The sequence below is a fragment of the Ictalurus punctatus genome, chromosome 27, assembly GCF_001660625.3.
Source record: "Ictalurus punctatus breed USDA103 chromosome 27, Coco_2.0, whole genome shotgun sequence".
Classification (NCBI taxonomy): domain Eukaryota; kingdom Metazoa; phylum Chordata; class Actinopteri; order Siluriformes; family Ictaluridae; genus Ictalurus; species Ictalurus punctatus.
The window spans coordinates 7,631,702-7,647,706 of record NC_030442.2 but is presented as its reverse complement, the minus strand read 5'-3'; the positions used below and the strand labels follow the sequence as shown (position 1 = coordinate 7,647,706).

General features: G+C 38.6%; 1 protein-coding gene across 2 annotated transcripts in view; it reads left to right on the top strand.

Annotated features, from left to right (window-relative positions):
- LOC108259380 (lysyl oxidase homolog 4) overlaps positions 1-16,005 on the top strand; it is a 36,712-nt gene that overhangs the window by 17,089 nt on the left and 3,618 nt on the right. The window contains exons 5-13 of one of the 2 annotated variants that reach the window (XM_053676538.1): positions 230-268; positions 351-561; positions 2,187-2,364; positions 7,521-7,675; positions 7,820-7,975; positions 8,926-9,088; positions 9,594-9,837; positions 13,224-13,339; positions 14,631-14,767. In XM_053676538.1, the coding sequence (XP_053532513.1) occupies positions 230-268; positions 351-561; positions 2,187-2,364; positions 7,521-7,675; positions 7,820-7,975; positions 8,926-9,088; positions 9,594-9,837; positions 13,224-13,339; positions 14,631-14,767 (1,399 nt within the window). Of the gene's footprint in view, positions 1-229; positions 269-350; positions 562-2,183; positions 2,365-7,520; positions 7,676-7,819; positions 7,976-8,925; positions 9,089-9,593; positions 9,838-13,223; positions 13,340-14,630; positions 14,768-16,005 lie in introns of both variants that reach the window. The other variant, XM_017458832.3, reaches the window with a different exon arrangement.

The window sequence follows — 16,005 nt, the reverse complement described above, 5'->3', positions numbered from 1 at the left end:
ATGTGGAGTTGGAAGTCCTGCCTGTAAGGCAAAGACATGGAGACAAGAGTCTGAATCACTAAATCTTGGACTGGTGGCACTTCACCTAACATAAACACACAAAAATACACCATGTTTACCAGCCTGTCTTTATGCGTAGGAACATATTTATTGAGCTCAAATTTGGTATGAAGTGTCAGTGTATATTTTTCTGGTTATTTCATGGTTTATTGAATCTTTTCTCTCTCAGGAAACAGTGGGAATCCAAGATGGCGGATCCAGCCATGCGGTAAGTTATGAACTTTTATTCATCTTGTAATGTGCACATTATTGAAATGCTTAAAATCTGACTTCCTCTGTCTGTCTCACAGGTCTACAGTCAGTAAGAAGGGCTACTGGGTGGAGAAGGTGAAGTGCTCAGGAGCCGAGAACTCCTTGGCACGATGTCAGACTCAGCTGTCTTTCGCACGTAGTGAAGTGCCGTGTAATGGTGGGATGCATGCTGTGGTGCGCTGTGTACCTGGTCCGCAATTCTCCCGTCTGTCCACCTCTGGACAGCCTCAAGCTCCGCCCTCCTCCCAGGTGAGCACACCTGCTCATCACGAGCAGTCAATTATAATAATACACTATGTGGCCAAATGTATGTGAACACCTGACCATTAGACCTATATGAGCTTGTGGGACATCCCATTTCGAAGCCATGAGCATTAATATGGAGTTGGCCTCCCCTTTGTGGCTATAACAGCCTCTACGCTTCTAGAAACACTTTCTGCGAGATTTTGAATTTTTCCTTTTTGTGGATTGTGAATTTGATGAGAAGGCCTGACTCGAAATCGCCATTCCAATTCATCCTCAAGGTTTTCAGTGGGGTTGAGGTTAAGGCTCTGTGCAGGCCACTTGAGTTCCTCTACACCAAACTCTTCAAACCTTGTCTTTGAACACAGGGGCATTGTCATGCTGGAACAGGAAAGGGCATTCCCCAGACTGTTGCAACAAATTCAGAAACATATGTTTGCCTAAAATATCTTTTCATGCTGTAGCACTAACGTTACCCTTCACTGGAACTAAGGGGCCAAGCCCAGACCCTGAAAAACAGCCCCAGACCATTACCTCTCCTGCACCAAACTGTACACTATGCATTCTGGTAGATAGCGTTCTTCTGGCATCCACCAAATCCAGATTCTTCCATCAGACTACTAGATAGTGAAGTGTTGTTAATCACTCCAGAAAACACATTTCCACTGCTCCAGAGTCCAGTGCTTTACACCACTCCACAAGACACTTGGTGTTTTTAGGTTTATATGCAGCTGCTTAGCCATGGAAACCCATTTCATGAAGCTCCAGATGCAAACTTCTTGTGTTGATGTTGCTTCCAGAGGCTGTTTGGCTGCTTTTGTTCCTAGACACTTCCATTTCACAATAATAGCAATTAAAGGTGACTGGGGCAGATCTAGCAGGGCAGAAATTTCACAAAAAAATTCACTGAGCACTTCAGTATGACACACTCTACTGCCAGTGTTTGTCTAGGGGAATTGCCTGGATAAGTGCTTGAATAGCTATGGTTGTGGCAAAAAAAAAAAAAAAACAGAGCTCAGTAATTAGTAGGGGTGTCCACATATTTTTGTACTTTTTACAAATGAATGAACATAAGATTTACTTTAATAAATTTTTACCAAAGAAATGGAGTTTGCTTCCTGAAGCTTTTAACTGATTTGCTAGTTAAAAGTTGCCCCTTTTTTAATATTGTAATATCAACCAAAATAAATTTAGTGAAGCTGAATATTACACATAAACTAAAATCGGGGTAAAATTAGAAGTATTATCATTAACATAAAAGGACTTTGATCAAATTCTACTAAACATAGCATAGTAAAACAAAATACTGAGATACTGTAATGTGAGTAGTTGTCATTTGTTATTTTCCTCTGGAAATTATATTTCTAAAACAAGATTGTGTATTTATTAGTACCATAAAATGCAAAGTTTGCACTCCTATAAAGAAGGATGAAGAAATTTCTTTTTTTAACAAAGCATTTAATGTACTGGTCTTCACAGATGTTCCTTTATTATCACAAGTGTATGTTAATAGATAAAAAACTAAAATAGCATCATGTATGCTCACATTTTGCCTCCAGTATCTTTTTTTTATTTTCTTAAAAGCTTTTGAAAGGTTTCCTCACAAAGCATGTATTTGTATCTTCAAGCAGACTGTGCGTCTGAAAGCAGGCCCCAGGCTTGGAGAGGGACGTGTGGAGGTGCTGAAAGAGGGAAAATGGGGGACGGTTTGTGATCACCTGTGGGACCTGACAGCTGCCAGCGTAGTGTGTAGGGAGCTGGGCTTCGGCACTGCCAAAGAGGCCCTGAGTGGTGCACACTTGGGCCAAGGTAGGACACATTTATTTGGGTTACCACAAACCTGTACTCTGATTCATCAGTAAAATAACACCAGAAAAACTGGTGAGGTTGAGAAATCATGTATTTGCATTATGTATAAAAGAGAACAATATAAAAGGAGTATAGGACCAAGTTTAATAGCAAAAACATTCCTGCTCTTTCTATTAGAATTACTGAAATGAAACAATGGCCAAAGGGAAAGAAAGAGGAACAGACTTCACAAATGGTTCTTTTCAGCTCAAATGTGTCTTTGAAAGGAGCTAGAAAAACAAATAAGCAAATGTGTATCTGCATCTCAGTGATGCAGGAGTATGTTTATGGGGTTGACTTTGATCCTAATTAGGTTTCCAGTTCCTTGTAGGGAACAGGAAACATCATATCATACATACACAGACATGAACAGCAGGAGCCTCATTACTGCTCACAGAAGATCAGAAACTTCAGGAATACAAGCAAAACTCTGTTCGTAAATAATTAATCAATATAAATAAATAAATACAAACAAATAATCGAATCTGTAACACAATCTTTATAGGAATTTACAGTTGCCATATTTTCTGTGCTATAAAACCATATCTGAGATTAGTCTGTCAAAAGAGGTGTATTTTAAATGATTACAGATGAGACCTCAGACTTAACTTCGGTAGTTTTTACAAGTAATAATTCAGTAGCAAATTACCTTTAGTATTCGTGAAACAGAACTTCCACAGTAGTTACAGTGCTGTTTGAAAGAACCTCATGGAAATGTGTTCAATCAGTAAAATGATTGTTATTGTCTGGTATCACCTGTCGCATAATGCTGATAGGTACATCGGACAGTGACGTGTCTGGGTTATTTGTGGTAATTTCTGCAAATTACACAGACAAATTCTGCACATTCTGTCCAAACTGACTCATCAGAATTTTGTGCAAATTGCATTACTGGACCTCCTCTAGTAAAAGAAGTCCAGCTCAAATAATGTTTAAAGCATTAATTCAGACAGGGTTTGCTTTACATTGGGAGCCGGGGTAATTCCATCTGTTACAGGTGGTCTTCAGTGATTTTATTCCTGTCCAGACTGGCGATGTCAGTGTTTTTCTCCCTTTTCCACTGAGTAAATTGCAGCTGGAATCACCTACTGTTTTTTGATGCACATAATAGTGCGGTGATAATTTTAGTCCCATCTGGATACTGAATCTATGTGTTTTTGCAGCATTTGCGTTGGTAAAAACATTTTTAGTGCTGCTTCTTGATGCATATATTCATTTTGCTTGAAGATTATGGCAAAGTATTTCCAGCAATCAAAAAATAATGGATGGTTCTATAAAAATATTGTTGCTGTAGATCGTCAGTTTTGTCTGTCGTATGGACCAGGAGCTGCTTAGAAGAAAAGACAAAAATAAGAGAAAAATAGTGTTACACAGCTTGTAAAAACCTTACGTACAGTATAATTACATACACCACCATAAGAAGATTGCAGTTTTATAATATATTTCGAATGCAGACATGTGAACATATCAGTGTGACACAAGCATCTGAGTTTGTAGAAAAAGAAGTTGCGAGAAACACACGAATATTTTATAACATTTTACAGAAATAAGAATCCTGTCTGAATATGGTATAGGACACATACTTCTCTGCCCTCTAGAAAGTCCTGTGACCGATTCAGTAGGAGTGTAATGCAATGCCATTATCTGTATCTGTATTATTTGTTTAGTTCTCCAAATATTTGTATCAATAGTAAGATTTAACCCCAAAGTGGGCGTGGCTGAAACAGGAATGGGTTTTTTTTTGTTTGTGGTATATATATTTTCATCCTGAGCTCAGATTACTGTCTGTGTGTGTGGGTTTTCCTCCTGGTACTCTGATTTCCTCCCACTGTCCAATAGCATACAGGTAGGTATGCTAGGTAGGACTACAGGTAGGACTGGCTATGATATATTGCCCCTACATCAGTGTGAATGAGTGTGTGAATGTGTGTGTATCATGCTCTCAGATGGACTGGCATCTCATCCAGGTTGAATTCCACCACTTAAGTGGGACAGGCTCCAGATACACCGCGTCCCTTACCAGGATAAAGCTGTTACTGAATGAATAAATGAATTAAATGTGAAATCTTCTCACCATATTACTCAAGTTTATAATTGGTCTCAACTAGGGATATGTGCAGCACTGTTATTTTATAGGACATTTAGTTGGTTCTATTTCCCAAAATACAAACAGACAGGTTTAACCCTCCTATTATGTTATGGGTCAGTCTGACTCATTTCCACATTTCAGATGTCTGAAATACTGGTTAATCTCTTTTTTCTCTTTGAAATTTTTTGACTTTCCTCATTTAGGGTTATATATACCAAATGGATGTGCATGCTTCCCTTCTCTCAGGCAGAAGCATGAGATTTGCGACGTGGAAACTTTCAGGCCACATCAAACATCTCTTCAAGTCTCATTAATCCGAGATGTAGCCCACATGCCAGAACGTGTTTTTTCCCCTTTAACTTATCTTTATTTTCACCTTATTATTATTCACCTTATATAAAAATATTTCTTCTTATGGCCTGTCTCGGACAAGCCACAATAAAGGTTTACTCTTTTAAGCTGTTCTTTGCTGTTTTGGTGTATATTTAAACTGTGGAAGTCATTTTGACCCAGAACATAATGGATGTAACTTTTTTTCCCAACATAATAGGAGGGTTAAACAAGTTTAAACTACAACAAAACTAACCAGGGAAGTCCACCAGCCTTTATTTAAACTTCATTTCTGACCACTCGCTTACACGAAAGTAAAAAGCTCCCGCTCATGTAACACTGTGGTCTCAACCAGATTTTTTTTCCTCAATGATCTTCTCTTAAATGCTAGAAGTATGTAAGCAGGAAGTGAGAAAGTAGTATCATGATACACAACTTCAAACTTACACATTTTAAAACAGCTGGCTGTTCTGCATACTTTCATTGTCATGGATGATGTCCCACAAATTCTAAATCTCACACTAGAATGAAGGAAAAACAAACTATTGCTCATAGCAGGGAATTATAGTAATTATAACCATTCATATCACTTTTCTGTATCTTCTTGATCAGTTACCATTCTATACTGGGAGTTTATTCAGCTGAGCACCTACATAAACTGGCTGCATGAGCCATGACATATTAGATGTTCATTTATAACCTTAAATGCAGCCTTTCTGCTTTAATTTGAGGGTGTGTACATCCAAATGGGGTGAACGTCGTAGGAATCCCCTCTCCATTTTATGGGATCAAAAGTAACTGAACAATTGGGCTGCTCAGCTGTTTCATGGCCAGGGTTGTGTTGTACAATATGTACCTTACAAGTAAGCAGATAAAAGGTCTAGAGTTGATTTTAAGTGTTTCATTTGCATTTGCAAGCTGTTGCAGTTAACTCTTAATGTAAAGTCGAGAGAGCTGTCACTCCCAGTGAAGTAAGCCATCATTAAAATTAAAAACAGATCCATGAAAGAGATAGCAAAAACATTAGGTGTGGCCAGATCAGCTATTTATAGTATAGTCTCAAGAAAAACCAAAAGGCCCAAAAGACCACAGAAAACAACTGTGGTGGGTGATAGAAGAATTCTTTCCAAGCAGAACTAATTCTGAAGGGGTATATTATCTGCTCAGATTCAGCCAAATGCTTCAAAATTCATTGGATGGCGCTTCACAGTGCAGATCTACAATGACTTGAAGCATACTTCAAAAGCGACCCAAGATATTTTTAAGGCAAAGAAGTGGAATGTTCTGCAATGGCCAAGTCAATCACCTTACCTAAATCCAGATGAACATGCATTTTACTTGCTGAAGGCAAAACACTTGAAGAACAAGCAGGAATGCTGCATTATATTTCTTGTAGATCATCACCAGTCTGTGGGTTCCAGACCCATAGACATTTATTTCTAGGCAAGTATTAAAAATGACATTTTAATTTAGGATTGTTAGTTCGTCCAATTACCTTTGGTCATTTGGATGTAAGTACCTTAAATTAAAGCTTAAATTAAAGTCTGCACTGAGCATATTCATTATAATTATACATTCACATTCATCATTTATTATCATTTCAACCTCACTATACTGTGGTAGACATCCAAAATGTGTGTGTGTGTGTGTGTGTGTGTGTGTTTTCTTTTACTTTTTTTTTGTATATTTGATTTGGAGGTTGTTCTACCAGTGTACGTGCTTTCTGTGTCTATGTTTGCTTGCTTCATTGGGTTGGATAAAACACCCTCCCGCCGAGGTCACCTATCTAAGTTCTTTCTTCACGACATGACAAAGATTCTTTTAGATTTTGCCTTTAAAATATATATATATATTTTTTTTTCATTATTTAAAAATATATATATATATTTTTTTTTGATCATCCATTTTCAGTCTCCTTTCAAAACACTATATGTTCTAAAATATTCAGTTTGATGCACCTGTGTATGTGTGCTATATTGTGCATATGCTTTTATTCAGTCCCTTAGAAGTTTGGATTATATGCATACAAATGACAGCATCTACTCATCCCGGGAAGATAGCTGCGTAAAGGTTATGAGTAGAAAAGAAGCAGCCTTTTACCCTCGGCTCATCTTGATGACATCATGACCCAACTGTACTGTAAATTACAGGGATTCCTGTCTTTGTGCACTCTGTTTCCCGTCTCTCCATCGTGCCCGGTGTTTCTATTTTGAAGCATTAAACGTTACGCTGGGTTTTGGGGTGTAATTTTGTAAGGGAAGCCGACTGCACACATGCTTTTCTCCCATCCACATCACAGCAGTGCCATTTTTGATCTGTTTTTTTTTTTTTTATGACTAACCCAGTGGCTGTCTGGTCAAAGAAAAACATGCTAATCACTATTTCTAGCAGCTGAACAGGGAACTAGTGTAATGTGAGGATTAGAGAATTAACTTGTCACTGGTCCTTAAACACTAGACAAGATCATATGGAATTTAACCTGACTATACACACAAAGAATGACAAACTCACACGTTTGTCTTAATATCCTTGAGACTATCTTCCACTGACATAATTATTAATACAGCTATTTAATACTACACCTAAATCTAACCCTAACCTCAACCACAGTAACCAAAAGGAAAACTTTTACTGTAAAAAAGCAGACGATACCAGACAAATCCCATACTCTTAGAGTTATGTGCATCTTCTCTTGCAGGTACGGGTCCTATCCATATGAACTCGGTACAGTGTACAGGCCATGAGGGTTCCTTAAGGCAGTGTAAATATCGGGAGGTTCCACTGTATACCTGCAAACACAGCCAGGATGTTTCTGTTCGCTGCAACATTCCCAAAACTGACCTCTCAGCTACGGTGAGGCATACACACACACACACACACACACTCACACACACACACACACAAGCAGGATTGTTTGTAATAAAACTATTTTGACTTTCACTTCTATCTCTATCACTACTTTCTTTCTTTCTCTCTCTCTCTCTCTCTCTCTCTCAGGTGCGTTTGGCAGGGGGGAGAGATGCCATGGAAGGAAGGGTGGAGGTATTGATAGATGGGCGCTGGGGGACAGTGTGCAGTGAGAACTGGGGCATTAACGAGGCCATGGTGGTATGCAGACAACTTGGCATGGGCTTTGCATCCTCAGCTCACCAGGTATGGACCTACTACACACATCTGACACTTTCTTGGGTGTGTATGTGTCCTTCTGAGGTGATACAAAGCACAGAGGCCATAAAAACACACACACACACGCACGCACGCACACACACACACACCTCCCATTCTCACTGTGAAAGGCCAAAGGCATGTTTGCCCGTAAAGCAAAATCCACAGGCAGGCAGGCTAAGCACATTTGCTTGCACTACACAACTGGAATAGATTTCTTGTAGCCTAGCATGCCACTGTGCTCTGGTTTGTTTATATCCTCGCTGCATTTGTTTTTCAGTGTTATTTCCCATGTGGAAGTTAATTGCAGACTTTCCATGAAATGCCTCCACACTTCCAAGGAAACATAGCAGAAAAGTAGCAAAGCACAGAGGGAAAATAAGCTTTAAATAGTTGTGGGGTTTTTCTTCAAACTTGCACTGGATGAGGACACTTAGAATTTTTATATACCTGGACTTCTAATTTCATGAGGAAGGGGAGAGTGGAAAAAGGCATGATAACATCCAGTGAATGCTGCTCATTGTCACGCTACATTTGACTCCATACCGTTGAGTAAATCTGGTTACTAACTCTCACGATACTGTTTGGGCTTCTGAGGCATGTTCGTCTGGAATATTTGTTGTTCTGTGCATAATTGCTTTGGCATTTTTGGCCATTTTGTTATTGCTGGTTTTATAGTCTTGGCACTCTGTATTAACTGTAGTTTCTCAGCCACTATGTGAATATCATGTGGTTTTAAATCACCATGCCCTAATGATAGCCATGAAATATTTCCATTTGCAATTATTTACTTGGCATACAAATACTTACACGTTATTTGAATACCACTCGCACTATAGACTGACACGAGGGGGAATGTTTGTGTTTCAGTAGCAATTTATTATACAAGAGAATTTTGACCTGTCAGTAATTTGCTCTGTCTGTGTTGTGTGATTCAGGAGACTGCATACTGGTTTGGAAACCCAGATGCAGAGGAAGTTGTTCTCAGTGGGACGCACTGTATTGGGACAGAGATGTCCATCCAGCAGTGTAGGAGGAACGGATATGTGTACTGTCCTCGCGGAGGCGGAGTCAAAGCAGCCGGTGTTACCTGTGCTGAAAGTGAGTCAGTCACAGATACAGTAGACATTCTTACCATTTTTCATTTCCCAATTCCAATGAAGATATTAATAGTTTCAGTTCAGAAGTGTGCATCCTTTTCTTTTAATGTGACTTAAACATGAATAATAATAACCCATTTACCCACCTTTATAACTGTCTCTAATTTTTTCATGTCCTCAGAGTTTGTAGATCGTATCAGTACTTTCCTCATTCTCCTTCTCCTTTTTCAAATCATGCCTGGAGAGTGTCATTGCAAAACTTTGACTTATTTCTTTCGATCCTTTTTTAGATAACTTGTCAGCTAGACCTAGGGTTTGTTTTTTTACAAACAAATATTGTTTTGTTGCAATACAATATTAGTATACTAGCATGGTACGTATAATAGTAGTTGTTATTACAGATAGTACGAAAAAGCAACTGTTTTTACATTTGTGTTGGTTGCTGTTTGTGTTGAAAATGAAATGCTACAAAATGCCTTAATGAATTTTCTTAATGAAATGTCCAGCGGCGCCGGACTTGGTAGTGGACGCTCAGCTGGTCCAGGAGTCAGCATACCTGGAAGACCGTCCTCTTCACCTGCTCACCTGTGCCCATGAGGAGCGCTGCCTCTCATCCTCGGCCGCCCACATGAACTGGCCCTACGGCCACCGGCGCCTGCTGCGCTTCTCCTCACGGATCCTGAACCTGGGACGTGCAGACTTCCGGCCGCGGGCTGGACGTGATGCCTGGGTCTGGCACCAGTGCCACAGGTAAGAGCGCAAAAGCAATGTCTGCAATCAATCTGCTATAAGACTCATGAACTTGGATTAACTATAAGAATCGAGTGTAAGAGTATGAAAAAGGGGGAAAGAGGGCAAAGAGTGCAGCAATGGAAGAGCACTTTCCTAAAGTGTTGACTTTGATGCAGTTAACTGTAGAAATTCATTCAATATCACTGAGTTTACCCCGGTTAAGACAGCATCCATCATATTGTGGAACGTTTTTTCTGCTTTTTTTTTCTAGCAGGTGATTTGACTTCCAGACTATAAAGAAAACTGACGTGTGTTATCATTTTTGTTAGTCTTCAATTCTATAAGAACACAAACATGGAATTAGCATGCCTGTAAACTGAAATCACCAAGCTATAGTAATATAAAACATGACAGAAATACACTGAAGTGGTGTGTACAATAAATTGTTCCTCCAAGCAGGTAGAATTTAGGGTTGCAGTTTATATTACAGGAAGACTTATAGCCCAGAAAATACATTATACTTTTTGTATCCATGCTCCTTTTGTTCCTTATGTACAGACAGGATTGGATCATAGACCCATTATGTCTGCTTCCATTATACAGATAAACAGAGAAGCCCTTGATCGCGTGTTTTCATCCTGTAATTTCTATGCGAGTGCTTGTAGAAGGGATCAGTGCATGGAATATGTGTCGTCTTAAATCCAAAATCCCTACAGATTTTAGTTCTAAAAAATCTTTTGTTGTTGTTCTTCTGGTTTGAAGATTAGTTTGTGCTCCAGGAGTAAGGCTGTGCTGGACTTTAACTGACAAAACAGCATCTATTAAACACAAAAAATAATAAGAAGCAGACCAACACAAAGACCAGCACGCAAATAGAAATACAGAATTTTTTAAATCCACAAAGACCCCTTCAGACATTCCTGGCAGCTCTGACTGTGTCAGCACCATAAAGCTCATTCAGATGTGTTTTTTTTTTTCGCTCTCTTATGGCTCCGTCACGGTCCGGTTTCTTTATAGCTGTGGTCAGGATGCTGCGGTCAGCTGAGTGCACAGCCTGGTCCTTCTCTCTGCCTCGGAGCACAATGGAGGAAAAGAGATCCGTGCCATTTTGTTTCGCATCTCTGTCTTTTATGTAACAGTACTACAGAGTAGATAGTAGAAGTATGATTCAAAGTATCACTTACACTATTATGCAAATGTCTTGTTTATTTCCATTGTTACAGAAATATCTAGATTTTCAAATAGCTTATTATAGCTAGATATAGAAATATCTAGATTTTCTATATCTTATGTTCCAAAAAGAATATACGCAAACAGCGATGCTTAATGAATGTACCGTAACACCCATTCATCATTTCCATTTTTGTCTCCTTCACCCTTATAAAGGGCATCTTTATATTTATATTTATTATTAAATATAAAAACTTTTATCTTCATTCAGGTCTCCACCATATCAGCTGAGTCAGCCACAAGTATTTATAATTGTGATTGTTTATTTTGGCACCATGTTTTACTGGGGATTTTTTTAAAGACACTCAAATTACAATCTATATGAATTGTTGGTACTGCCTTGGCTTGGTTCATCTCTCTTAGGTCACACTCAATTTGTACAATTAAGGCAGTTTCGATCAAAACCATCCCAAATCACTACTGGTGTCCCACAGGGATCATTCTTGGGCCCTCTGCTATTTATCATTTATCTCCTTCCACTTGGAAGGAGCTTCCGTTTCCAATGTTACGCTGATGACGCCCAGCTCTACCCGTCTTCCAAGCTCACTTGTGTTCTTCCTCTGCCCTCTTTTTCTAATTGTCTGTCTGGAATTAAAACTTGGTTTTCAAACAACTTTCTTAAACTTAATAACAACAAAACTGAAATTCTACTTATTGGTTCAAAAAAATAATCTTGCAGAGTCAAATGGTTTCTCTACGTCTAGTGACAATTCTCCAGACTCCCTCTCTACGCAGGTTAAGAGCTTGGGTGTCATCTTTGACAATACTCTGTCATTTGAAGCTCACGTTAATAATATTACTCAGAAGCATGCTTCCATATACGTAACATTAACCGTCTCCGTCCAGCTCTCTCAACAAGGAGCACTGCCTTAATGGTCCATGCCCTAGTCACATCACACATTACTGTAATTCTCTTCTCTATGGTCTTCCTCTCAAACTTTTACATAAATCAATCGTCTCTAGAACTCCTTAGGTCGAGCGCAATTCCCCTGTCCTTTAACATTTGCACTGGGTTCCTGTTAAACAACGCACTGAATTCAAGATTCTTACCTATTAAGCACTACACAACCGAACTCCTTCCTGTTTGTCCGATCTTCTTTCCATGTACACTCCCACCCGTACACATAGATCATCATCTTCATTTACTTTAGTTCTCCCTCACATACTTTTGTCCTCTGTGGGGTCTCGAGCTTTTATCTACGCAGCCCCTCAATTACGGAAGCTGCTTCTGCAGGATATCCGAAACTGTGAAACTCTTTGTTTTTAAATCTTGCCTCAATACACATCTTTTCAGACAGGCTTTCCAGTGACTGGGTCTATGTATCTTTTTATTGTTTGTGGTGTTTTTAAGCTTGCATTGAGGGCCTCTGTGTTTTTTAGGCCAGACTGATGACCTCCTGCCACTTTATGTTTTGTGTTTTATTGCTCGTAAGGTGTCTTTGAGTGCCATGAAATGCGCCTATAAATAAAATGTGTTATTATTATTATTATTATTATTATTATTATTATTATTACTACTACTACTAAACACACTCATCTAACTAATAAGATAGTTGATCAGTTTTCAAAGCAGTTATACCAGCCAAATCCCTAAGAAAATAGTTTCAGCAACATTATTGTTATCATTATTATTGTTATCATTATTATCACTGAAAATGTTCATAGAGTGAAGTGTGAATTCTGTGCCAGTGGGCTGAATCAGTGCTATTAGTGCTTGTTGCAATTCCAATTTCTGAGCATTAGGATATACTAACTATGGAGCTAAATGGGGCAGTGCTTTAAGTACACTTTTGTCATGTGTGTTCAAACTGTAAAAATCCAATTAATAAAGTCCTGCTGAAGTGGTCATTTGTGTGACACTTCCAAATTGGGATTATGCATCCACCTCCTTAATCTATCAGATGATTAGTAGATCGCAAGATAGCTGTTAAGAACACCAGCTAACCTAATATGACCTAAGGATCACTTCAGCCACATTGTTCTTGTTGGTAATGGTGACTGAAAAATCAACTGTCCATAATAGACAGCTCTTATTGTGCTGAAAGTGGCCACTCATGTGACAATGTTGACACGCACTTCTGGGTCATTAGAAGTTGACAAGAGCAGGCTTGAAGAAAAAGTATTACACTGCAAATGCAGATTACTATAAATATGTTTCTTGTGTGTTTCCAAAGACACTACCACAGCATCGAGGTGTTCACACACTACGACCTCCTGACCATGAACGGCACAAAGATCGCAGAGGGACACAAAGCCAGCTTCTGTCTGGAGGACACATTCTGCCCTGATGGTGGGTTTTCTACTGAGGTTACACTAGAGCTGAAACTTAAATCTATAAATCTAGTGTCTTATTATTTTCTTCTTTTTTTTCAATTTTCTTTTTTTTTTCTGATGAACTGTTTGGCTGGGTTAATAAGAAAATATAATAAATACCAAACATTTTTGTTTAAAGAAATTGGTTCCGGTATTTCAATTCATTAATACTACTACAGAACCCTTAACTAGGCTTAACTAAATAACAGGTCACTTACTGACATTTATCTGTCGTGTCATGAGAATATTATCAAGTGTTTAAAGCTAGACACCCAAACCCATGTAAGGTCACAGTATTCTGTACTTCTAGAACTATGTCAGTGGGGCCAATGGACCAGTGTTTCAAGCAATGTAAAAATGTCTTACCTGCATTTCATTGTGATTTACATTTACATTACATTTACATTTATTCACTTAGCAGCCGCTTTTATCCAAAGCGACTAACGAATGAGAAAAATACAAGCAAACACAAATTACCAATTTGTTCATTTTTGACCAGATAGATTTAAAATAAAGGCCAATATCCACTGGCTGTCTCATAAACTGAAACACTTGTTGCAAATGTGTGTATATATATATATATATATATATATATATTCAATTTATTTAATGAAATGGATAATTTTTCGGTGTGTCGAATTGACTCCAATGCTATGGATTTGACTCAGTGCCTGGAATCAGTTAATGAACTCTTTGTAATTGACTCCCAGCACCTTTGTTGTGAACCAAATTAGGATGCTACATAAACTAAACAATACACATTAAAATACATAACTGTGTATGTTTAGAAAATTAAACAATGTAACAATCAAAAATAGTTTAACTACGTACAAGTTAATTGAATCAAATGGCTTCACTACTTGTGTCATGAAGTAATGTAGTGTGTGCCAAATCTTGATTCATAAAGTACACCAACTAGTCAATAATGAAATTTCAAATTGTGTTGATTTGGTTGTTGTAGCCTTGGCTTCCACTCATAAATTAAGCACTGTGTAGGCCTCTGTAGGAGTGCACTCCTTTAAATGAAGGCTTTGTCTGTATTCCATGCTGGAATCTGCATAGCATTTGCTTAGTGACTAAAGCATTTTAATTTAATTACCAGCTTTTTTATTTAACTGCATGTGAAGCTCTCAATCTAAACGTTTGTGGAAAATTCATGTAAGCATTTAAGCTTATGGAAGGAAAATGACTCAAGTTTACATCAGAGCTATATGATGCGGTCACAGAAAAAAAAACACAGATATTCTTTGTCGTCTCCTTGGCAACAGGCCTGCACAAGCGATATTCCTGCTATAACATGGGAGATCAAGGCATTTCAGTGGGATGCTGGGATACGTATCGCCATGATATTGACTGCCAGTGGATTGACGTGACTGATGTCAGGCCTGGAGACTACATCTTCCAGGTAAACTCGCACCTAACATGCATCTGCCTTATAACTGTTCTTTTCTAAGACCTGTAGTAAGACTGGATTTTAATACATTGCGTCACACATTATGTTCTACTTATTTACTACTTATCCCTGTTAAGTGATGCTCTGATATTTCTGTTATTTTTTATTTACACACTGTCCTGTTTGACTGTTGCAGGTGAGAGAGGATAAATTAGCATATATTAATGGGCTCGTTCGAATATATTATAGTTAAGTAATGACTAATAACCAAATAAAAAAAATATATTGTTATTTAACAAAGGAAAACATCTAGTTGTGAAGTTAATGTGAAGTTTTCTGTATGAAAAATCCCTAAATTTGTCTTTACCAATTCCCACCCACCAATTAGGTGTCCCCTATTATATGACAGCTACGAACCCAGGAGGGTGAAGGCTAACATGTCCTTCCTCCTGGCAGCCAACCACATTTTTTTTCGAACTGCTGCGTGATGGAGCAGCATAACACACTTAGAAGAAAGCACTATCCACCCCTTTCCACATGCCTGAACTCACAGACGCCCATGATTGGCTAGAGTCACTGTGATTGACAGGGCAGAGAGAGAGTATGTGGCTCCTCCCACCCAAAACATGGCCAATTTTGCTCTCTTAGACTGTACACCACAGGTTGCTGTGGCATTGTCAGGGGTCAAACTCAGAAGATAGGGTGAACATTTTTCTGTCATGCCACTCTATTAATTTATCATTCAGTCCAGTGCAGTGGAGAAGGAAATGCCGTGTGACATCACCCACGTCTGATTATATTCCTATAACCGCACACTCTGTTGTGTTTAATCCTTTATTGAAAATATAGGAAAACTGTATGCTTTTATTTTCACACAGTTTCACTAGACACAATTTACACTGTAGACGGATAATTACACTGACAGTTCGACACATGAACACATTGTGAAATTGATGCACAGACTTGCCTATTCTTCTCTCTGTCTATCTGTCTGTGTCTCATACGCAGCAGACGTCCTTTTACCATTATGCCTTCTGTTTCAGGTTGCAAAACCGTGCTGTATTGTGTATGTTTTCACCACCACTGGATATCCTTCTTTATAGACACTTTATTCCTCTTTAATTAGATGGTATATGCAGGTTCAGGAGCCATGGTAGACTTTCCTTTCTTTACCCTGCACCTTTCAACCTCAAAGCAGGGCAAGAAAATGAATCATCTAATCCAAATTAACCAAAATAACCTTGTCATCT